This window comes from Saccopteryx bilineata, chromosome 1 (assembly GCF_036850765.1).
Source record: "Saccopteryx bilineata isolate mSacBil1 chromosome 1, mSacBil1_pri_phased_curated, whole genome shotgun sequence".
In the NCBI taxonomy this organism is placed as follows: Eukaryota; Metazoa; Chordata; class Mammalia; order Chiroptera; family Emballonuridae; genus Saccopteryx; species Saccopteryx bilineata.
Genome location: NC_089490.1, coordinates 217067594 through 217092106, shown reverse-complemented (window position 1 = coordinate 217092106; position 24513 = coordinate 217067594). Strand labels below are relative to the sequence as shown.

At 41.1% G+C, this 24513-nt stretch overlaps 1 protein-coding gene and 1 pseudogene across 3 annotated transcripts; both read right to left on the bottom strand.

Annotated features, from left to right (window-relative positions):
- Positions 1-298: 298 nt before the first annotated feature.
- On the bottom strand, positions 299-24431 carry SPRTN (SprT-like N-terminal domain). Of its 3 annotated transcripts, XM_066236087.1 has the most exons (5): positions 23804-24431; positions 22856-22955; positions 16437-16565; positions 13049-13301; positions 9202-11580 (listed from the first exon to the last, which is right to left on the bottom strand). In XM_066236087.1, the coding sequence occupies exons 1-5, from the start codon at positions 24022-24024 to the stop codon at positions 10835-10837; spliced, it is 1449 nt and encodes a 482-aa protein (XP_066092184.1). In that variant the 5' UTR covers positions 24025-24431; the 3' UTR covers positions 9202-10834. The 3 variants fall into 3 exon arrangements, with proteins under 3 accessions (XP_066092191.1, XP_066092184.1, XP_066092199.1); XM_066236094.1 differs by lacking the exon at positions 16437-16565 and having other exon boundaries at positions 299-11580; XM_066236102.1 differs by lacking the exons at positions 9202-11580; positions 16437-16565 and having other exon boundaries at positions 13014-13301.
- LOC136321716 (U6 spliceosomal RNA) lies at positions 1735-1832 on the bottom strand (annotated as a pseudogene).
- Positions 24432-24513: the final 82 nt, after the last annotated feature.

Here is a 24513-nt window from a genome sequence, read left to right as displayed (position 1 = left end):
CATATATTGACTTTCTTAGTGGGCCCTTTCATCAGATACTGTGCTCTTCTATCCCACATCTCTGGCTGAGCCCAGAGCGTTGGCTGTTGCTTTTTATAAATGATAAAAGGGGAGAGAGAACAGTACACACAGGACGGAGCCCAGCAGTGGGAAAGGCATCCTGGGGTGGATAGGACTGCCTTTGGGGTCTATCAGCTCTGTGTTTGGATTCTCATCATTTGGATTCTGTCCCTTTTAATAGGATTTTTTTTTTTTTTAATTTTATTTATTTATTTATTCATTTTTTAGAGAGGAGGGAGAGAGAGAGAGAGAGAAAGGAGGGAGGAGCAGGAAGCATCAACTCCCATATGTGCCTTGACCAGACAAGTGCAGGGTTTTGAACCGGCAACCTCAGTGTTCCCAGGTTGACGCTTTATCCACTGCGCCACCAGAGGTCAGGCCTTTAAATAGGATTTTTAAAATGACTCTTAACACTCAGGCTCCTGAGCATGCTGTATCACCGCTCTGCTGCGGAAGGATGGCAAAGGCATTTCTCTCCCATTGTCAGGCGTCCTGCTCTGTGTACAAGAAAGTTAATCTGTGTGGTCACAGACTAAACTATATGATCTCTTACCATGTGAGATCAGAGTACATGTTCATTTATCTGTTATTCAAATACTTTTTGGTGTGGTAGTTTTATTTTCCAACTTATCTTAGGGCATTTGGAAAATTGTGCTGAAACATACATAGCTGGGTGAATTAAGGAGAGAGCAAATGAGTTAGAGATGAAGACTAAGTTAGTAACATAGTAAAAAGAGCACAGACAGAATTGACAGATCTGTTTAGTTCTGGCCCGGCCACCTAACTGTGTGACCTGGAGGCCTTTTTCATCTGAAAATAAGCACAGTAGCTCCAGACTTATAGAGGTGCAAGAGATCTAAATGACGGACAGATTTCCCAAAATCTCATGGTCTAGGAATGAGACCTGTGTTCCAGCCATGGACTGCAGTGGTACATATTTATACCATGTTTTTAATAATATAATTGTACATCGGATTCTTTTCAGTTGTTTATAGATATTTACAATACCCAGTCTTCATTGCTTCAGGGATAGTTGTTTGGACATCTGAGGTCCGGGTTATGTTTCTCAGATTCTGGTCTTGGTTTTAATGCTGATTCTTTTCATGATCACCAGCAAGTTAATTTACCTTAAATATGGCAGTGTTCAAGAATGTACTATGGGACAAATGACGTCTATCAAGGGCGTGGTCTCAACTTATGAGGCCAGAACCAGAGACCATTTCCCAGGATGGGGGGCGGGGCTGCATGGCTACGGGCAGCTAGGGCTTTTTATCAAGTGGATACTTGAACTGAGTAAGGTGTCATAAAGGTTATGGGATAAATTCTCCTTTGCATTGAGATTAAGACTTTCTGCCAAGATTATTATTTCTGTGGTGTTCTATAAAATAACCTTAAATTGCCCCGGCTGGAGAGCATTGTCCCAATACACAAAGATTGGCGGTTCAATCTCCAATCCAGGCACATAGAGGAACAGATTGATGTGTCTGTCTGCCTGCCTCGCCCTCCCTTCCTCTCTCTTTCTAAAAAAAAAAATCAAATCTAAAAAAAATAAAATTTAAATAAAGTTTAAAATACCCTTACATTTTTCTCTCAACACACAAAGCAAGCAGAGCAAACTTTATCTCCATTTGATCTCCATTTGAAATTAGATCAGGATCAGAGAATTGACTTTTTAAAAACATGGAACGCTTCACAAATTTGCGTGTCATCTTTGTGTACGGGCCATGCTGGTCTCTATCATTCCAATTTTAGTGTATGTGCTGCCAAAGTGATTCTTTGGGTGTTTGCCCAGTTCTAAGTAACATCATTACATTGCTGCATCTTGATTTTTCAGTGTTAGGCGTCATCTCTAACTTCCCAACATGGAGAACAAGTGCAGGGGTTTATATCCAGCCCTCCTTCACCACCCCTACCACTCATGCAAGCACATGTCCCAGCCCCTGAGCTTCCTTACATAATTATGTGTGACTTAGTTTAATACCAGGTAAATAGACTATGCCATTCAAAGCTGAGACAAGAGTAAACCATGATGACTTTTCTTCCATGTCTTTTTTTCCTGAATGCCTTGATTCTTCCTTTTTTCCCTGTGGTCTCTAACCTGCAGCTTTGTGGAGTGATGGCCTGTTGTGTTGCCTCCACAGCTGTCTTCCTTAGATCCCCTTTCCCCATTGTTCTGGAGATCACTTCATCACGGTGGATCTTGTTTGTGTTTCCTGGATCCCATACTTTCTCTTTCTGGGTTTACTTCCTCAGTTTGGTGAAGTATGTCCTTCACTACCTGTGAAAGAGTGTGGGTGATAAATTTTCTGAGAGCAATGTCTTTGTTTTACTCTCAATTGGTAATTTGTCTGAGTTTCGAATTCTAACTTGGGAATGTTCCTTCAGAATTCTGAAGGCATTGCTTTACTGCTTCTACATTCCAGCGTGGGTGCTGAGCCGTCTGAAGCCCTTCCTACTCCTCATGCTTTATATGAAACCTTCTTCTCTGGGCCCTGGTAGAATCTTTCTTTGTCCCCAGGGCGCTGTAGTGTTACTGTGTTTGTAAGTGTGTGCCTGTGCTCACAGCTACCATGCTAGGCATGGGAACTGGAAGTTCCTCCTGTTTGTGTTTTTACATCTGGGGACATTTTCTTCAATTGTTAACATTATTTCTCTCCATTCTCTCTGCTCTTTCTGGAATATCTGCAGTTTGGAGCTTGTTGTGTCTCTTTAGTTACTATGTGTCTGTGTCCTTTATTTTGGAAAACATCCATTTTCTAGTTCTCCCAGCAGGGGTTTCATGTCTGCTATTAGGTTTTAAATCCAAGAGCTCACTTTTGTTATCTAAAATTTTATAAACATATATAACAGCCTGTTTCATTTCATGGATATAGTATTTAACCTGCTTGTTTTAATTTTTGTCTTCCATGTTAGTTTTCCTCATGTCTGGTAATTCTTACATGTGTGTTCATATTTAAGGGGAGATACTTGGCTTTTGTTTTTCCAGTAAATATTGGCAGCTGCTTAAGTCTGAATCTTTTTCATAGTCTTCCCAACACTGGACAGACAAGGAGAACAAAGCCGCCTTCCCACCTGTCCCTGCAATGTAACTGAGACACAGAAAAAAAGCTCTCCTTCTATGAAAGCAGAGGAATAGGCATCTGAAACTAGAGCCGGCATCAACTCATGTACTGGAGCCAGGCAGAGACTGGAGAAGCGTTGAGCGCCGTAGAGGCCTGGCGGTGGCATTATATGGTGTGGGGGGGGGGATGACAGGGACCCCACTCCGAGTGAAGGAAACACTGATTAATCTGATACCAGTGCATCCAGAAGAGGAAGTTTGAAAGTTCCTGAGATTGCAGGTAGCCTTTTGGGGACATACCAGCCTTTCTGGGACAGGGGAAGATATCTCCAGAAGGCTTGATGACAAAGTGAAAGAAGGATTTAAAAAACAAAACAAACGAAACAAACTCAGAAAAGACTCCAGCCCCTCCACCCCACAAAGAAAAGTGTTATCTCAGAAATTCTGCATGTCACTGTCCCAACGAAGAGAACACTCTTGATTCAGAAGCCAGCCCTGGCCAGTTGGTTCAGTGGTAGAGCGTCAGCCTGGCGTGCAGGAGTCCTGGGTTCTATTCCTGGCCAGGGCACACAGGAGAAGTACCCATCTGCTTCTCCACCCCTCTCCTTCTCCTTCCTCTCTGTCTCTCTTCCCCTCCCGCAGCCGAGGCTCCATTGGAGCAAAGTTGGCCCAGGCGCTGAGGATGGCTCTATGGCCTCTGCCTCAGGCACTGGAATGGCTCTGGTTGCAGCAGAGCATCGCCCCCTGGTGGGCATGCTGGGTGGATCTGGTCAGGCGCATGCGGGAGTCTATCTGACTACCTCCCTGTTTCCAACTTCAGAAAAATAAAAAAATAAAAAATAAATAAAAATACAAAAACAAAGAAAGAAACCCCAGAAGCCACACAGTCTCCATAAAACCAACTGCATTTGCAAGTCAGAAAGGAAGAAGACATTTATAAATACTATGCTAAGAAGACACCAGTGATGAGAGAATTACAGCTTAGGAAAATTCTTTTGTCACCTACAGGCAGAAGAGAATTGGAACAATACCCAGTCTGAATTAAATACCTTCAGCAGGACATTGCAGAAATAAAAATTAACACCTGAAAGAAATGCAGTATCAATAAATGGACCAAAAGGAAAACAAGTTATGGGAAGCTGTAAAACAAATAGTGGATGTAACTAAGCACAGAAATGAAAAAAAAATTATCTCAACATTAAATTAGAAGGTACCCAAAAAAGAATAGATTCACTTGAAAATATAATGAAGGGCATGACAAAATAGGAAAACAGCCAAGAGTTCAAAACAGGGAAAGAACACGCACACACACTCACTCTGGCATGCTTACGCAGTGACGTGCTGTTCAGCGCAGAGGTGAGCGACCTACAAATACACAACATGATGACTCAGACATATCAGGAAGCTAGCCTGCAGTTTTGTGGATCCTGTTGAAGATGGCCATTTGAATATCTGGTGTTAAGAATGCAAAACTGGCCCTGGCCGGTTGGCTCAGCAGTAGAGCGTCGGCCTGGCGTGCGGGGGACCCGGGTTCGATTCCCGGCCAGGGCACATAGGAGAAGCGCCCATTTGCTTCTCCACGCCCCCTCCTTCCTCTCTGTCTCTCTTCCCCTCCCACAGCCAAGGCTCCATTGGAGCAGGGATGGCCCGGGCGCTGGGGATGGCTCCTTGGCCTCTGCCCCAGGCGCTAGAGTGGCTCTGGTCTCGGCAGAGCGAGGCCCCGGAGGAGCAGAGCATCGCCCCTGGTGGGCATGCCAGGTGGATCCCGGTCGGGCACATGCAGGAGTCTGTCTGACTGTCTCTCCCCATTTCCAGCTTCAGAAAAATACAAAAAAAAAAAAAGAATGCAAAACTGAACAAGTATATGTGGGCGTGTCTTAATTTATAGATGAATTACTGAAAACCATTTCTATCTCTAGTTCTCCCAGCAGAGGTTTCATCTCTGCTATTGGGTTTTAATCCAAGAGCTCACTTTTGTTCTCTAAAATTTTATAAATATATAACATAAATATAAAGTTATATTTAAATTTGAATTGGTTTATGTATACAAGTACATAAAAAACTTGTGAGGAAACTTTTGTAAAATCAATACCTTCCCCATTTTCATGTTGAAGCAGATTTTCATATGCTGTTTGCCCATGAACAATGCAGGGGGGTAGAGGCACAAATCCCCGGCCACACAGCAAAAAAAAATGACAGGTAACTTGACTCCACCAGAACAACTACTCATTAGCCTGTTGACTGGAAGCCTTACCAATAACAAACAATTGACTAACATATTTTGTATGTATGTATTATGTACTGTATTCTTAAAGTAAGCTAGAGAAAAAAATTTAAATCACAAGGAAAATACATTGACAATATTTATTTTTTAAAAATCCACATCTGAGTGGACCTGCACTGTTCAAACCTGTGTTCAAGAGCCAACTGTATGTACTTTGCAAGGAATGCTTATAATGTGGAGTTTTTGTCTTAAGAGTAATCCAGCCTGACCTGTGGTGGCGCAGTGGATAAAGCGTCGACCTGGAAATGCTGAGGTCGCCGGTTCAAAACCCTGGCTTGCCTGGTCAAGGCACATATGGGAGTTGATGCTTCCAGCTCCACCCCCCTGTCTCTCTCTCCTCTCTGTCTCTCTCTCTCCTCTCTAAAATGAATAAATAAAAGTAAAAAATAAAATAAAAAAAGAACTTAAAAAAAAACAAACAAACAAAGAGTAATCCATCTTGAAAATATACCAACTTTGATTCTTCGGAGAGCTATCTGTGGAGAAGAGTCAGTGTTCCTTAAGGTGCTTTTGCAAAAGCAGATTAACAATGGAACTTCAGAAATGCCTAGCCATTTCATTCTCAACACCAAGAATCTGAGAGGCTTCTTCTCCTTGTTGTATTAGACTTCTAATGAAGGGGAAAAGGACATTATGTATGTGCTAGGAAGCTTTCAGACTAATTTAGAGGATACAGAGCAGTGATACACTGAAAGGAAAAGTACTCAATTTCAGGAACAGTGGAAAGGTATTTAGGTCTTGCCTTGTCTGGAAGACTTCTGTTGGGAATTACCATGTTTTGCTATATGTGAGTACCAGTTGCATTCTTGCACAAGACTCACGTTAGTGTTCAGAAGGAAAGTTGAGATAAAAATGTAGGGAGTGAGGGTACCCCGAAGATGAGTCCTTTGAGCAAGCACACACTCTTGGCTTGCTGTGTACCCTTTCACAGGACTTGAGATCATAACCTGTCCTTTCTATTAACCAGAACTGGCATTTACGGTTGGTGGCAAGATTTTCTCATCCTTTTGAATTTACTTTGCGCTGGGGTATATTACAGAAATTTAACTTGCCAAGAGCGCCACCTGGTGCTCAGTAAACAAGAGGGTAAATCTCATGATAGGTTTAGCACCAGCATGAAGAAAGCAAACTGGAGCTTGTTTCTGTCACAATATACAACATTGTAAACTTTACTAATGATATGATTCCAGAGGCACTTAAGTCTTTTACTTCTTATTTCATGTGGTATGAAGTATGTAATCATATAACTTCTGATATTCTAGTGGAATGTTAGAAAAAAGAAAAGCTCCCGTGTATTGGACCAAATGGAAACAATAAAGCTTTTTGCAGCAAAAATAAAATAAAAGCAAACCAGAGCTGACTCCACATGGCATTCTTTTCTATTAGTTTCCACTCCCTGGGCAATTTAATCTGTAATAATTATTGTATATTAGAGTTTCACTTCATTTGGTGGATATGCTGGATTTTTTAGCAATCAACAGATTGCTAAAAAATCAATAGCCTCAAGGACAAAAACCATTGCTGCTCAATAAAGACAAACTACAGAGTTTAGCTTTGTTCTTCCAGCAACCTGGTGAGTTTAGATACTGAACATGCCTTAAGCGCAGGGTCACAGCTGGGCACCAAGTTTGCCAAGAAGCAGTGGCTGTTTCACTTTGACATTGTAATTGACTTAAAAATCCTATCGGCTTCAGCGGGAGGGCTAGTCTCTGACTTTGGAACATTGGACGAGTAAGGTAAGTTTTATCAAGACCAAACATAAATCTAAATGTAGAGTTTTGCTAGAAAATGTTTAACCTTGACTCTAAATTTTTGAAATAAAGTATACTCATCTATCCAAAATGAAGGGCAATGGCACTTAAAAAGGTTGGACCCAGAATCACCAGCTCTGTTTTTAGGGTAAGAAATTTGATTTCAAAGGGAAAAACCTAAATCAGTAGAACAGAAAACTATTTCTTTGATATAATACAGTAAGTAACTCAGATTGGGGAGTAACAGAATTTTTGGTGTGCAAGTTTTCTCAAGTTTTTAGCAGATTTAAGTGAAGGCTTATTTAATTCCACATTTTAATTTTCTCCTGAGCTAACCTATTTCCATGATCCCTTAAAACTTGTGATAAGGTGCCAAGGAATTGCAAAAATTGTTAACAATATTTTAAAAGGAAGAGTCAGGCCCCCTTACCCCTCCTTCCTGGAAAAAAGAACCCTAGAGAAAGAGATTAAAGGGGCAAAAGTTAGTAACTAACCATAATTTAACTATATGAGGCCACTTGCTAGACAGCAAAGATAAAACTTACCTGAAAACTTCCTATTCCTCTTCCTTAAGAGCCTTTAGGAGACAATGTTTACATATCTTCTTTTTTTTTTTTAATTTTTTTTTATTCATTTTTAGAGAGGAGAGAGAAAGAGAAGGAGGGAGGAACTGGAAGCATCAACTCCCATATGTGCCTTGACCAGGCAAGCCCAGGGTTTTGAACCTGCGACCTCAGCATTTCCAGGTTGATGCTTTATCCACTGCGCCACCATAGGTCAGGCATGTTTACATATCTTAATTAAAAATTCCTTCCTCCCCTCCTGGGAGTCATGAGGGTGACACATACCTCTAGACAAAGGGATCACGAGCCCACTCCCCTTGCCTGAAAAACCCGCATTCTGTAACATTTTATATGCTTTCTAATAATCATCCCTTCTGAAATTCTTTATACGTATAAAACTTGAACACTAAACAAGCGGGGACTAGCTTACCAGGTTTCCTAATAAGTAGCCCCAACACTTTTAGCACAGTTAATTTCATTTAGCTTCTCTCCTTATCCTAAGCTAACCATTTCATTTCCCACTCTTGTGGTGACAGGGACGGGTACACTAGAAGGTCCGGGAATGTCTTTGCCGGGTATGTAAAACAGTTATCACTACTGTGTTATCTTTGGTCTTGATGTGTGAGAATGCTTTTAATAGATCCTATAGCTAAATGTTGAAAGCTTGTTAGTAATTGACTATTGTATACATGCTCTCCCTCCTTAGCCACCCCAACCAGTACTTCGATTTTGTATAAAAGGCTGAGAACTGTAAGCCTACGTGATTTGGGACCCCATGTAGCTAGCTAGCTGGCTAATTAATAAACTCCTCAGATTCCTGCTGTAACCTGGCTGGTGTCTCTGTAACCCTCAGATTGCAATACTTTATAACAAACTCCTGAATTTACACCTGAATACTTCTGCAGCCCATCCTCTCTCCATCCCTTCCAATGCCTTTCTTTCCTAGTTCTCTATGTTGCCCCAGAGAACCCATCAAAATACTTCACAGGTTCTTACAAACCTGTCCGGTCCTCAGAGCACCACCCACCTGAACCAGCCCATGTGTATTATCAGGGACCACACAGACTGGATGTAAGATAGGGCCCTTACACTCAAAATTCTCCTTAGCTACATCTGCCCACTTGCAATCTCTACTGCCATTTCACCCCCCCATTTTATACTGTCCTTTGGAAGAGCCTAGTGTTCCCAGGAGAATGGGTGGTCTGTTTCCTTGTCTTTTCTGTGTTTCTTCTCTTTGGAAGGTCCTTCTTGCCAAGCCAACCCGACTCACCCAAGAGCAACTCAGTGTTCTCTCCTTCCAAAACCTTCCCTGAAGACCTAGGCTGTCCTGATCATCCTCAAATTCCCCCAGCACCTAGAAGAAACCTGTGCTAGCACTTAATCTACTTTGTCTCCCTTATAGCTACACCCCTATAGCTCCTGAGGAGACTGTAAAGCTACTGGAGGACATGGACTGTCATATTTACCTAGCTGCCCCAGAACCTTGCAGTTTTGGCTCAAAAATGTTTAACTGTACAAAATTTGTTAAACTGAATTGGAGAAATAATCCTCTATGAAAGTGTAACTGCATATATTCACATAATACATTTTACATCATCTATATTTATTAAACACTTATTCAACTTCATACTTAAACATAAAAACTTCTAAACTCTCAAACAGACAGGCTAAAATGTGAAGTATTTTGATGGGTTCTCTGGGCAACATAGAGAACTATGGTGTTAACAATTGGACAACTGAAACTCATACACTATGGTAAGAGCGTAAACTAGCAGTATTTACTAAGGCTAGCTTAAATATAACCTGTGTTCCAACCCTGAGTATATGCTCAAGAGAAATGACAAGAATATTCTTAGCATTATTCATAATAGCCAGCTCCAACTGAAAATAATTTAGATATCCATTAACATTAATATTGGAATGGATCTATAAATTTTGGCATATTCACCCAAATACTATAGAGCAATGGAAAAAAATGAACTTGCACTACATATAGCAATGCAGTACTTTATGCAATTAAAACTAACCCGTGATGACAGAGAAAAAAACTGGTTACCTTTTAGGGGTTGTGGGTATTGGCCAGATAGAGGCACCCATGAGGACACCTTCTACTGAAACTGGTCTGTTCAGCCAGTGTCACAAGTAAGATCCCTGCACCTTATGTATTTACAAGTCATGATGCACTGAAGTTAAGAAAACACAAACTTGTGAACTAAAGTCTCGGGAATATGCCATTCTGGAGGTGTAGACATGAGATAAACTGATAAAAGTTATGTGTGTCCCTTTGCTATAAGTGCTATAAGATGAAAAAGAATAAAAAAATAATTTTTAAATGAACAAATGGTATTCCTTTTATTATAATGTATCAACTTTGGCTTAAAGAGTCACAACACTTTTCAAATAATGTCCCATTGTTATATAAACTAGGCAACTTGGCTGTGTTGTACATACTAGCTACTTAGCACCAACTTTTAGCCACTCATTTTGCTAAATTTTGAGAAAAGAACTAAACTGATCTACAGAATTATAGCAGCTATTTGTTAATAGTAACACTCCAAAAGAAATTTGTTTTACTGTATCTGTTTAACCTAAAAGCTGTCACTTAAGTAAACCAGAGAAATAAAACTCTTTAAAATACATAAAATGTATTTTCTGAGAGGAAAAATTTTTTTAAAATATTTCGAGTATCTTCACACAACTAACTTACTTTATACTCCCAATTGTATTTTTAGTCAATATGCCTGACATTATAACTTTAAACATATGGGAAATGAGTTTTAAAATAAATATTAAATTTAACCAAATATTCCTCACTAAATATTTTGAAGTAAGTATGCAAATAAAGGATTAACTAATTTAAAAATCTTTAAGAGCAAGAAAGAACAAAGGTATCTGAAAAGTATGCATGTAAACATGTGGAACAAACTGGGCAACAGTACACATAAGGCAGCAGTACACATGAATACAGCACCTTTAGACAAATGTTTCTCATTGCAATGTCACTATATATAGAACACTCTGCATATGTTACGAGACCCTGCACATCTCAGTGTTAACCAGAACTTCCTGAGTGACTGACAGTATTAGTGAGGTGGTATGTGAGACCTATCTTTTTTCAAAGATTTTTTCTGCCTTTAACCTTGGTACCATCATCCTCAAGGCACAAATCTAAGTGCTCATTAATCTGAGACTCCAAAACTTCACTCTGACAAACAGGACAATTAACTCTCTTGCTCTGACTGGATGAACTGCTGGAATCCTGAGTTGCAGTTGCAGGACGTGAACTACATGTTGGATCATTATCACCACGTTGTATTTTCTCTTTCTTGATGAAAAAATTGTCAAAACCAGTCTTGTCTTCTAGCCTGGGCCGTTTACTGGAGAATTCATTTTCAGACCCACTCACACCATGGAATGCAGCCACAGATGTCGATTCCACTCCTTTTAAAGAATTTCTTAGGGCTACCTTAGAAGACGAAGTCCTTCTTTGAGAACTAGAAGAGATGGAATTTTTACTGATGTCACCAACTATTAGGCTTTTTGTTGGAGATCCAGTCACACTTCTGAAAGCCTTTTGATTGGCGACTAACACTCTAGGAAAATAGTTACTTAAGACGTTTTGGTGACTAGTGTTAAGAACAGGGGAGACGAGAGAAGTTTTTTTCCTTGAACCATTCTGTTCAAAGTTCACATCAATTTTAGAATTCAGTCTTACAGCAGTTGTTGAATGGTCTTGAATGAAAAGATCTTGGGTTTTATTAACAGCACATGAAGTGGTCAACTTTCCAGAAGGAGGTGAATTGTTTGTTTCTTCTAGAACGTGTCCGTTCCCACTAAATGGCACAACTTGGTTAGGTTTATCTGCAAAAGAGGCAAACCATATTTTTCCATGACTTGAAGTTAAGACAGAAACAAATATTAGGCCAAACTAGAGTTTTTCTTTTCTTTTTTTTCATTTTAGAGGGGGGGGGGAGGGAGGGAGGGAGAGGGGGAGAGAGAGAGAGAGAAGGGGGAGGAGCAGGAAGCATCAACTCCCATATGTGCCTTGACCAGGCAAGCCAGGGTTTTGAACCGGCAACCTCAGTGTTTCCAGGTTGACGCTTTATCCACTGTGCCACCACAGGTCAGGCAAACTAGAGTTTTTCAAAATGAAGCAATATTATTTCATTCTAACTTAGATCCATTAAGGAAAGAAAGACAAGAGCTCTGGTACTGAAAGAACATAAAGGACAAATACATGCTCATATTTAGATAAGGCGTTCTATTTTGCAAAGACTAACAGCAACATAACTTTACCTTGAAAGTTGCTTAGAATTCTTTTAGTTCCAGGAGGAAAAAATATTCCACAGCATTCTCCTCCTCACAACAATGGGGACATAATCTTTCCACATAAATTTTTCTATAGCTCATCCTAACATTTCAGATTTGGGAAATACAGCTGACGTTCCTGGGTCTTATCACATCGAATCAACAACTTCCCAAGGGAAGAAGCATTAACTTTAGTAACCTGGTTACTTCTTCAAGAGGGAGTGACTCTGAACTTCATAGGAAAGGGATAAATCCTGAGGATATAACACTAGCATACGCATGTCATATCCTTTCCCCATTCTTCTCCCAATGGAAGTACATACATCAACAGAAGTCACCTGGATAGAATCCAACTGATAGGAATGGGTGTAGTAATGATTTACATTCCGGGCATTGTTACTTGAATTATTGTTTTAATTTTGACAATCCTTTTGCCTTCTGTTTCCTAATGACTCACTGAATCAAGACAGGGAAAAAGACTTGATCCTCAAATATTCTTAGTGGAAACTACTTCTACTTTTACTTCCATCTACACAGAGCAAAGTATATTTTTCTACCATCATTTCATGTATAGGATTTTTCTTTTTACGCCCACACTTAAAAACATCTAGAAACAATCCTTAGACTTCTACCACTTTTTTTTTTTTTTTTTTTGGACAGAGTCAGAGAGAGGGACAAATAAGGACAGACAGGAAGGGAGAGAGACGAAAAGCATCAATTCTTTGTTGCAGCATCTTAATTGTTCACTGCTTGCTTTCTCATATGTGCCTTGATAGGGGAGCGGGGCACAGCAGAGCAAGTGACCCCTTGCTCAAGCCAGCAACCCCACGCTCAAGCTGGGTGAGCCCACACTCAAAACTGGCGGCCTTGGGGTTTCGAACCCGGGTCCTCCATGTCCCAGTCCGACGCTCTTATTAACTGTGCCACTGCCTGGTCAGGCTCCTTAGGCTTCGCTTAATACCAATTCTCTAAATGACAGTACTGTCTTACACTGTAGCTGGAAGAATATACACAAAGTTACCTTTATTCTCTGTTGCTATTAGTTTTGTCTTTCCTTTGCCCTTTTTTGAGTAGTTCTCTGGTTCCTTGATTTTTATGTACGTGCCTCCACAGGTGTTCTGGTGCTTGGCCCACCAGTAGTCATGAGCAGAGGGGGCCCTGTTGGTAGCACGCTTGACGTAGCCATAATAGGGCTTTCTGAACTGACAGGACCCGTCACAACGCCACCAGTGCTGGCGGTACTCATCCACTTCATCATGGAAAGTGTGGTATATCTGGTTGACAGAAAGATTTTAGCACTGAGTAGGCATGTTAACAATTTAAAAAACATATAGAAGCATCTTTAAAAGAAAAAAACAACAAAACTTTCCAGCCCGACCTGTGGCGGCACAGTGGATCAAGTGTTGACATGGAACGCTGAGGTTGCAGGTTTGAAACCTGGGCTTGCCTGGTCATGGCATACACGAGAAGCAACCAATGAACAATTAAAGTGAAGCAACTAGAAGTTGATGTCTCTCTCTTAATCTCTCTCTCTAAAAATCAATAAATAAAAATCTTTTAAAAACTGATTCTCCTCATGACTATGAGTACCTTTTCTCCTGTCTTCTCAGTGGAAATTACTATGTATTTGTGGAAGATAAAACATATCTATATATGAAATCTTTTTTTTTTTAACCAAAGACATTTAACTTTTTAATAAATTCCCTTTGTGGGATAGAATGCTAAGCTTTCTATATAACTCTACAGGTTTTTTTGTTTGTTTTTTTTTACAGGGACAGAGTCAGAGAGAGAGAGACAGGGACAGACAGGAATGGAGAGAAATGAGAAGCATCAATCATCAGTTTTTTGTTGCGAGACCTTACTTGTTCATTGATTGCTTTGTGCCTCGACCGCGGGCCTTCAGCAGACCAAGTATCCCCTTGCTTGAGCCAGCGACCTTGGGTTCAAGCTGGTGAGCTTTTGCTCAAACCAGATGAGCCCGTACTCAAGCTGGCAACCTCGGGGTCTCGAACCTGGGTCCTCTGCATCCCAGTCCAACGCTCTATCCACTGCGCCACCACCTGGTCAGGCCAGTTAAGTAATTTTATACCCTCTCTCCATCATAAGCAAATTCTATAGCTTGGCAAGCAAGCATACAAACAATGTGCATTCTATTAGGTACAGAAGAAACTGGCGGACAAGGGCTTGTGGACAGAGGTATATAAGACCTGTCCTTCTCTCATGTTGAGGACTCTGCTTACTAGTTCCATGACCCAAAAGTCCGGGAATTGGATCTGTTCTGCTTCCAACTTCTCTAACTCCTACAGTCTGGGGATGTGACTTTTTATTGTTAAAAAGTCACCAAAACAAAATTGTTCCACAAAGTGCAACTGGGTGCCCTGTGGAGTTTGTTATAACAGGAAGTAACCTGAAAAAGCAAAGTTGTCCACTTGATCAAACCTCTCCTACATAAAACACACAGGTATCCAAGATAAAAGAATATATCCTATCTTGCTGAACAACAGGAAGTATACTGGGTCTCTGCTTAAAGTGCAAATTCAAATGAAGTAACTAGAAGTCTTTTATACTGGTAGCTCCATAATTCTTTTGCTAACCTGAATTTTACATAATTGTTTTTTAACTCAAGCCACTTTCTTGATGTTGATGTAAGCAGCCACCGACAGCTAGACAAAAATGTATTGAGGGTAAGCACTTATCATTTTCCCTCATACTGGCCTCCTTTTTGTGTGTGTGTGTGATAGAGACAGAGAGAGACAGAGAAAGGGACAGACAGCTATGAAAGGAGAGAGATAAGACACATCAATTCTTTGTTATGGCTCCTTAGTCTCCTTAATTGTTTATTGATTGCTTTCTCATATGTGCCTTGACCAGGGGGCTGCAGTAGACCGAGTGACCCCTTGCTTAAGCCAGCAACCTTTGGGCTCCAGCCAGTGACCCTGCACTCAAGCCCGACAAGCCCGTGCTCAAGCTGGTGACCTTGGGGTTTCGAATCTGGGTCCTCTGTGTCCCAGTCCAATGCTCTATCCACTGTGCCTCCGCTTCGTCAGGCTCCATTGCCTTTTAAAGGAAAGAACTACCCAAAATACCAAAGAATTTAATCTATGGAGGAATGAATGTTCTGTTCACTTTAGTTCAAAGTCTGTTAAGCCCCTGTAGGGGCACTAGCTACATTAAACATCACAAAAGAGGTCTGGAAAGAGGAGTAAGAGCCACCCTGTGTTAGAGGTGTGTCAGTGGAATAAAATCCATGGAGGTTCGGTATCTGCTGAGATTTCGAGACCAGAGCAGTGACAACCACTGGAAAGATGAGGAGTATGCTGACAGAAAACATAAGAGGCATATTTCAGGGAAGGATTTGAGGAAAGGTGCTGAGGAGCAAAGTTCAGTCAGAAACAAAAGATCTAAGCAGAGCGATTGTGGGAGGTAAGAAAAAAGGAACAGAAAGGTTATTTGATAAAATGAATTGGTAACACTAAAAACAACTAATATTTAATTAGGACTCAAACTGTGCTAAAATGTTTTGAATACATTTTCTCCTTTAATCCTCACAATAGACAGGTATTGCTATCATCCTCATCTTACACATCAGTAAATTGAGAAGAGTTGAACAGGCCCCACAGGTAATAACCAGCATCTGAACCCAAGCAGTCTGACCCCTCGTGCTTTTTGGACCCCAGGCTCTGCCTCCTACAATGTTATGCCAGAATAGGAATCAAAGATGACTTCTGAGGAAGGGAATGACACAAAATGGTAGAACTCAGGTGGACTGAAGGGGGAGACTACAGTAAGGAAACGAGGCAGAGACAAATATAACAGCCTTGAAGAGAGGAAAGGCAGGTCTGAGGTAACCTTCCATGAAATTTTTGCCCTAAATGTAGTCAGAGGCGTTGAATACAGCTGCTCAACTGACACTCTACTCTGGTTCTGCTAGACCAGCCATCAGCATCTGACTTGCTGGGCAAAATCCTCCAAGATAGTACAGGGAGTTCTTGGGTTACAACAGTCTCAACATATGATGTTTAGAGTTCACAATGCTCACTCCCATAAAAACTTAAGAAAACTGAGGCGTGAATGTTTCGGCTGATGCCGTGAGCGTCATACTTATGGACTATGTGAGCAAACTAGTTTTGTTGCACACAGCGGAATACATGGTAACGCGGGGTGTGACTTTGGGAGCTGCGTCCCCAGTATGCTTACCTATGCCATTCTGGACTGTTAAAAGCACAAGTGTTCTGTTTGTGTTAGGCTAGGGTGTGTTTCAACTTACATCAAGTCACTGTCTTAGGAACCGAACTGTGTCGTAACCCGAGGACCCCCATATTTGTTTCTACCCAGTACTGTTTTTAACCAAATCCCAGGAATTATTGAATGAATTAACTACTGTCACAAACGTGTGTGGCTTCATATACCGTTATATGGGCTCCAGTTAGGTGATTGATGCGATGCATATGTTTACAGAACTCGGGACCATGCCCCTCCCGGTCTTTATCATTATTTGTGACGAATAAATAGGCATGTATCATTTCATGCAAGAGGGTCTGAAACAGAACACAATCAAATTAATTTATGGTGCTTTTGAAACAAAACAGCATTTTCTTACCCTATCTGGAGTCTTAACCTTCTTTGGCTCACAGACCCCTTTTAGAAGCTAATCGAAGTCATGAACTATCTTTTTAGGAAACTTAATATAAACACACATGCACAAATATACATGCACCAAACTTTGCATGGACATTCTGAAGCTCTAGAGATCCCAGGTTAGGAACCGTTCCAGGAAAGCCTTTTTATCTATTAATCAAAATCCAGAAGAAACAATCAATGAATTCACTACATAAAAATGTTTAATTCTTTATGGGGGAAAAACACCATGACTTAAGTGAACAAATTTAAAAATATATATGTGCAACTCACCTTACAGGCTATAAATTCCTAAAATAGAAAGAGCTCCTAAAGCCAACTGGAAAATGGCAAACAATCTAATTTTTAAATGGGCCAAGGTCAGACAGTTCACAAAAATATATATATATATATATACAACCTATATACATGAAAAAATGGTCAACTTTCTTTATAAAAACAAATGCAAATTTATACTACACTAGTATACCACTTTTTTTTTTTTTTTTTTTTTTTTTTTTTTCCATTTTTCTGAAGCTGGAAACAGGAAGAGACAGTCAGACTGACTCCCGCATGCGCCCGACCGGGATCCACCCGGCACGCCCACCAGGGGGCGACGCTCTGCCCACCAGGGGGCGATGCTCTGCCCATCCTGGGCGTCGCCATGTTGCGACCCTCCTGGGTGTCGCCATATTGCGACCAGAGCCACTCTAGCGCCTGGGGCAGAGGCCACAGAGCCATCCCCAGCGCCCGGGCCATCTTTTGCTCCAATGGAGCCTTGGCTGCGGGAGGGGAAGAGAGAGACAGAGAGGAAGGCGCGGCAGAGGGGTGGAGAAGCAAATGGGCGCTTCTCCTATGTGCCCTGGCCGGGAATCGAACCCGGGTCCTCCGCACGCTAGGCCGACGCTCTACCGCTGAGCCAACCGGCCAGGGCCAGTATACCACTTTTTGCTTATCAAGATCAGTAAAACTCTTGATAAGAGTTACTTAAATAAAATAAAAATAAAAAGTTTGACACCAGCAGTAAAGCTAAGTAAAATAAACATTCCTCCATATCAATGGAGAGCATGCCCCTATGGAGAATGTGGTAATATCTAACAAAATAACAAATACATTTATCCTTTCACCCAGCAAAACCCAGACTAATATGAAACGGTATTTTCACTGTGGCAGACAAAAGACAGGAAATTAGCAATTGGGGCCTTAGTGAATGAACTATGGTATGTCCACATAATGGAAATGTATGCAGCCATAAAAAAGAATGAAAAAGATTTCCATGAAATGATTTGGAAAAACCTACTGAGTACATTGTTTCAATGTAAAATGTTAAAGCATGCAAATAAGCCTACTGCATTCCACACCAAGACTGGAGAAATTTAGGTGCAAAATTAACAAAAGCATTTAATGCTGCTGTTTCATAATTTGGTCTAAAAATTACAAATACATTTTTTAAAAGTAAAAATCATAAAGGTCTTCAAAAGTATACCTTTTTATAAATTAAAAAAATAAAATTATCAACTCTATCTCTGATTAAATAAATTTTATCTTTTCAAGTAAATGCCACTCTATTGAGACTCAAATTCAAAGGTACATTTCATGTTTCTCAACATTCTGAAATAACTTCTTACAAAGGAGGAACAAATTTAGGTTCCTGATTTTTTTTTTGGTTCAATTTATTGATTGATTTTTTTTTTTTTTTTAGAGAGAGAGGAGTGAGAGAGAGAGACAGAGAGAGAGAGAGAAGGGGGAGGAGCAGGAAGCATCAACTCCCATATGTGCCTTGACCAGGCAAGCCCAAGGTTTCGAACCGGCGACCTCAGTGTTCCAGGTCGACGCTTTATCCCACTGCGCCACGACAGGTCAGGCCTTTTGGTTCAATTTAAACACATCTTGAAAATGATACATGGCACCACTGTGAACATTTCTGTTTTTATATATCTACCATTTTCCTCATTTATGTTAATTTGAAGGCTCTACACAACAAGGTTCCAAAACATCTCTATTTCCCACCACTGCTACCTCAGGCCAAATCAATTACTTCTGGTCCTGAATGTGGCATAAATGTAATGGCCTCACTTTCGTTTAGTCCCACTGCTCCTCTCTCCTTCTTACCCTGATTGGATGCTGTAACTTTCCTCCAATAGCAAAGGCTCACTTGACAGCACTACTACACATTTTCCATTCTCCTCTCACCTATTACCTTAAATTTTTTTTCATGTGTTCATTTAATTAACATAAAACATATTTAACAAAGAATTACTCTTCCAATTAGGGCTCCTCGTAAGGTCGAATTGGTTAATCACATTGTCTTATGTTTACTATTTTTTTTCCTGCTTACTGAGTTACCTGCAACTGTTGTAGATTTTTTCTTTTTGATTCTTCTAATTTATGCTTCATGTAGTTTAAAACTATGTTATTATTTTTAGAGTCATTATTACTTAAGGTTTTCAGGGTATTTTTATTTAATAATTTTATTATTATAAAATGTCTCTTTTTCCTAGTGAAACATCTTCCCTTAAAATCTTTAGTCTGACACTAATAGCTTTCTGTTAAGAGTTTTAAAAATGTCTTTTTATCCTTTTACATTTAAGATAAGTCTCTAAGTGTGTCTCTTTTAATCTAGTGTCATTCCATGTCTTTAACTAGACTGTTTTGTCCATTTATATTTAATATAATTACTGATATTGTGTTTATGCCTACCTTTCTCTTTCACTGGCCTCTTTTCATTTATTCCCTTTGTTGTATCAGAACAGCGAGAAACAAATGTCTTGCCACACAATCAACCAAATTAGGGAGTCTTTAACCAGCTGCACCGACCGCATGGAGACCTAAGTCATTCAAATCAATGCAGCAGGGAACACAGTTTGGAGTTAGGTTTTATAGGTAGAATTACATACTGATTGAGGAATAGGGAGGCGAGAAAGCATTGCAGTAAAACAAATCAGTGAAACAAGCTTTCTTACAATGTTTATCTATAGCAGTGGAAGTCAACCTGGTCCCTACTGCCCATTAGTGGGCGTTCCAGCTTTCATGGTGGGCGGTAGCGGAGCAACCAAACTATAAAAAAAAGATAGATTTAACTATAGCAAAGTTGTTTTATAAAGATTTATTCTGCCAAACTTAGCAAAAATCTGACATAAAGTACTTGGTAAGTAATTAAAAAAAAGATAGATTTAACTATAGTAAAGTTGTTTTATAAAGATTTATTCTGCCAAACTTAGCAAAAATCTGACATAAAGTACTTGGTAAGTAATTAAAAAAAAGATAGATTTAACTATAGTAAAGTTGTTTTATAAAGATTTATTCTGCCAAACTTAGCAAAAATCTGACATAAAGTACTTGGTAAGTAATTATTATTATATGCTTTAACTTGCTGTAACTCTGCTTTATAAATTTTATAAAGTTACTTCCCTACTTTATAAATCACCATTACTGTGGAACCGGTGGGTGGTTAGAAAATTTTACTATTAACAGAGATACAAAAGTGGGCGGTAGGTATAAAAAGGTTGACTACCCCTGATTTGTAGGGTTAATTCAGGGAGAAACATTCTGAGAATACAGCTAGTGCTCGACTTATGACCACGATTGGTTCCGACAGACGGATCGTAACACGATTTGGTCGTAAGTTGAGTAGGCTAAATGTACAGTACTGTGAAATGATGTTATAAAAATCTTCAAGTCATATTTATCATAATTTTCTTTCATTATTGTTATATATCATAATTTTCTTTTTTCATTTTATGCCATTTGTATCATCTCTACACCATTTTGTTTTTCTTATTTTTATATTCGTCAGGTTTAAGTAAAACACTGCATTACCAGTACAACTGGCTTAATATTTGCAAAGACAATTTCCTCTTGGTAGACATCTTGGGAGGGGTTTGATGAAAAATATTCAAGACACAAAACACAAATTGCTGTACCGAGTCTAGGATAACAGTTGAAACAGTGCACACGAAGATGGTAGTGCTGCCGGAAGCTGGTCCACACTGTCATACGCCAAGCTGGGCAACGCTTGGGCTGCCAGACACAGAGCAGTCGTGGCTAGCAATTGTGGTCGTAAAGTCGAATGGTCCAAAGTTGCATAGGTCTTAAGTCGATCAATATTTGTACTTGCAACTTTGCAAAGCTAGCCCAAGGCCACTAGCCTCAAGGCCAGGAATAAAGAGTCTTTTCAGAGAAAAAGTAAGTTCTGCTAAAAGTCTCTTAGTTTTAGAGAAAGTAAGTTTTGCCAAAAATTATTCATGTTAAGAGCCTTTCTTTTCTACACTTCATCTTTTTTTAAATCAAGTATATCTGTTGTATCATTTTAGATTTCTCAGCTACTTACCTTTTTTAAAACTAGTGGTAAAAAAAAGAAAAGGTAACAAAATTTACCAACTAAACCTTTTTTTTTTTTTTTTTTTTTTTGCTTACTTGCTGAAAGTTTATCCACCATTGTGGTCATACTGATAATCTCAGGCTGATCAGAAGCCCTGACTGGCTGTTGAGAACATCATAGGAATCACTAAGACATTTGATTTTATTGTATACTCAGCTGTAGACATCTCTGTTAACTTGGAAAGGGAAAAGTGAATAGTTACTTTATTGGTACTGTTGGGCAGATAAAAATGCAAGGAGCAAGAGGACATATATACAACAAAAAGGGGCCATGATAACAGAAAGGCTTGGAACCACTGATCAAGGGGAGAAAAAGCAGGAGCTGCCTTGATTCTCTGAGAAGAGGGGTTCTTGGTGACTTGGGGCTGAGCCCACAGGTCTCAAGACTGAACGAGGTCCCTCTTTTTCTCTTCCTCTGGGATATGCAACACCAGCACGAGAGGGTTTTCATCTCCTGCCTGATGGACCCCAAGTCACAGGTTCCCACAAAGGTAGAGGAGGCCTGCAGAAAGGCTCCACATAGGTGGGTGGGCTGGTCAGCACTGAAGTGAACAGGACCCAGGGAACTCCTTGCATTAGCCGCTCTGTGGAGTGAACTCGAGGGGAAGCAGCTACAGTTCTGCTCCACCGCAGTTTTGCCACCTCTGCCTCACCCTCCCCAGCACCACTCCCGCCATGTTGTCCAGCTTAACCATTTTTAAACATGCAGTTCAGTAGTGTTAAATATATTCTTTGTTATGAAACTCATTACCTCTTATTATCCTTAAAAACAACATCCTTTATATTTCCCAGCATGTTTTTTAACATATTTTCCATCCAACCTCCACCACTCTTCTGTGCTTACATTTCCAGTGATAAAATTGGGGACAGAAAAGTCACTCTAAGTGCATCATGGGGAATTCTGGGCATATATACTAGACTCAACTAAAGGCAATCTAAGAGTTTCTACCTCCAGATATGAAGGGTACCTTCACACTGGTTTGTTGTGCCAGCTCAGCTGAGTGTTCTGGGAGTGCAGCACCATGTGGGGAACAGAAGAGAATCAAAATTTGTGTCTCATTAGCAAGTTTTTCTCTGTTTCTAAATATGCAACTTAAACCATTTATTTAATGTAGGGGACTGCAATATGGCAAAGCCCTTGCAATTTAAGGCTTAGCCAAAGGTTAAGTTCTTTCCCCACATCTCCACATTGGCTATGAAGCTGAGTATTTGTACTCATCACCCCACCTCACTTGCTTAAGTTGCTAGAGGCAATTTACATGCCCTTCCTCTCACCCTGTTTGTTCTGATGTTGGTTGATTTCAGTTATGCAGGGTGGAGGGTTTTCTGCACTTGGGAGAATTCTTGGGTTGCCTTGGAGATGTGTGACTTTGTATCGGAGACTTCCTTATTTGCATATGGCTCTGCACTATATAATAAAGGGGGGGGGGGACACCTTTGCTTCTGCTTTTTGCAAGCTATCTTGGTGTTGCAAAGAGACCTCCTGAATCTGAGTTTGTTTTTTCATTCTGCACCTTCACTCAGGACCTGGATAATTACTAGCCACGCTGGTCCCTGACAATTTAACCTCTCTGAACCTTAATTTCCTCAGTTATGAAAACGAGGGTAACATATTGAAGTTTGTAAATTATTGTTCTAAGTCTCAAATTAAATATTACACCTGAAAGCCTTCAACTTTGAAGCACTATGAAAATATAAGGTAAGCACTATTTGCCCCACAAAGTGTGCAATAAAAGAAAACTGATTTTTTTTCAAGCACAATTCACAGCAGTCTAAATCAATAAGAAATTGTAAATTATTGAGCTAAGAATCAGGTTTATGCAAAAAGTACCTCCACAAGATCCTTTCTTGGTCTCAACTTTAAAAGGGGTTCACTGAGGCGGATGGAACACATTCCACCCTTCCCTTCGTAGGTGCATATCCCAGCGCACCTGAAAGACAGCCACCACAAAAGCGTTATCTACCAAAGACACACAAAATGGAAACATGAAAAATTGAACACTTTACATTCTTGGGCAGTTTTCACTAAGAGACCTCTACGGCAGGCCGCTCTCTTGAAAGTATACCTCTTTGTTACAAGATTTGCTTTTCACATCGGTTAGGGAGCTACGTGAACTGCAGTGGCTTCCCTTCCCCTAGCCGGGCTGCAACGGCTCATGGGTAACCCTATCCTGTAGCTCCCATCTCCTCCCTACAAACCAGCGTCACTTTGTGGTGACAACGATGCGCTCTCCACGAACACATCTCTGAAATTACAAGTCTTATTTTTAGATTGCACGCAACGCATCTTAAATTTAATATATTTTTTCACATACAGGAATAGGTTCTTTCATACCGGGATTTCTCAGATTAGCGAGCCGAAAAGGGATCCTTGGAGGGGCGTCCCTGAGGCTGAAGCTAAGCGAACGCCCCTGCCCGACCCCAACGCCGAGCTCACTACTCAGGGCTGGTGTCCCCACGGCCCAGAAGAGCACGTCCTGGGCCCTAAGGCATCACCACAACACAAGTCAGAAATGCGTTAACTTATTTTCAAATGAGGTGAGATTTCAAAGGAACCCCTCTTCCCTCAGCGTCCGTTAAAAGTCAAGCCGCAGCGGGTGGGCCACCAGCTCTCTTCAAGTTGAGAGAAGGGAGAGTACACCGGAGGAGCCGTCTGGGCCGAGCCCGGACCCTCGTTTAACGGCCCTCGGGACTGTCCGGGCGGGAGAAGAGGTACCCCGGTCAGCCTGCGGGACAACCGCCAGCCCGCCTCCCTTCCCCAGCGGAGCTCGGGACTCACAAGGTCATTCGCCGGCTCCACTTCACCTCCACGGCCTCCAGCTGGCCCCAGAAGAACCGGTCGTTAAACTGCATGAACAAGGCCTGCAAATCCGGGGTGGGATCCACCAACTCCCAGGACTCGTCCACCAGGGACAGGGGCTCCTGGGCCTGAGGGCCCTCCGAAACCGGCAAATTCCACTCCTCCTGAAGCCGTAGCGCCAAAAGCAGGTCCTCATCCATCGCTGCCAGGGTCCCAGGCGGGGCCCGCCGGCGTCAGGCTCGGTCCTCGGCGCGGCCGCCGCTTCAGACTCCGAGGTGCCGGGTAAAACTTCTACGAGATACCGGCTGTTTGGACTGCTCACGGCTCACCCCGACGATAACGCGAGAACTCAGGGAAGGCTGACTCCTCGAGAACGAGATCTGAGCTTGCCGAATTCGGCCTAGATTCTGAGGCTTAAGAAAAAGTACTCAGCATAACACATCCTTGTGGATTCCAAACTTGGGTTCCCAAAACTACCGCCCCAGAAAGGTTTCAGGAAGCTGTTATTGTTTTCATGATACACTCATAACTTCAAAAAGCGTCACGCTAGGCGCAAACGCAGTACCTACATCTCACTCGGTCTCGCCCCCTACTCACTTCCGCGATAGCGCCTCCAGCGCAAGCGCTCTAGGCCGTTGGCGTACCTGCGCAGGCGCACTGCCTGCTGTTGGGTCCTTGCGCAGGCGCAC

What these genes read in the sequence shown, in the direction of transcription:
- SPRTN (XM_066236087.1), bottom strand. Translation starts at nt 24,024, where the DNA reads ATGGATGAGGACCTGCTTTTGGCGCTACGGCTTCAGGAGGAGTGGAAT. An exon ending in CAAGAAAGGATCTTGTGGAG is followed by an intron (nt 16,566 to 22,855) that starts GTACTTTTTGCA and finishes GTTCTGTTTCAG; the next exon opens with ACCCTCTTGCATGAAATGAT. An exon ending in TAACTGGAGCCCATATAACG is followed by an intron (nt 13,302 to 16,436) that starts GTATATGAAGCC and finishes TCTGTCAACCAG; the next exon opens with ATATACCACACTTTCCATGA.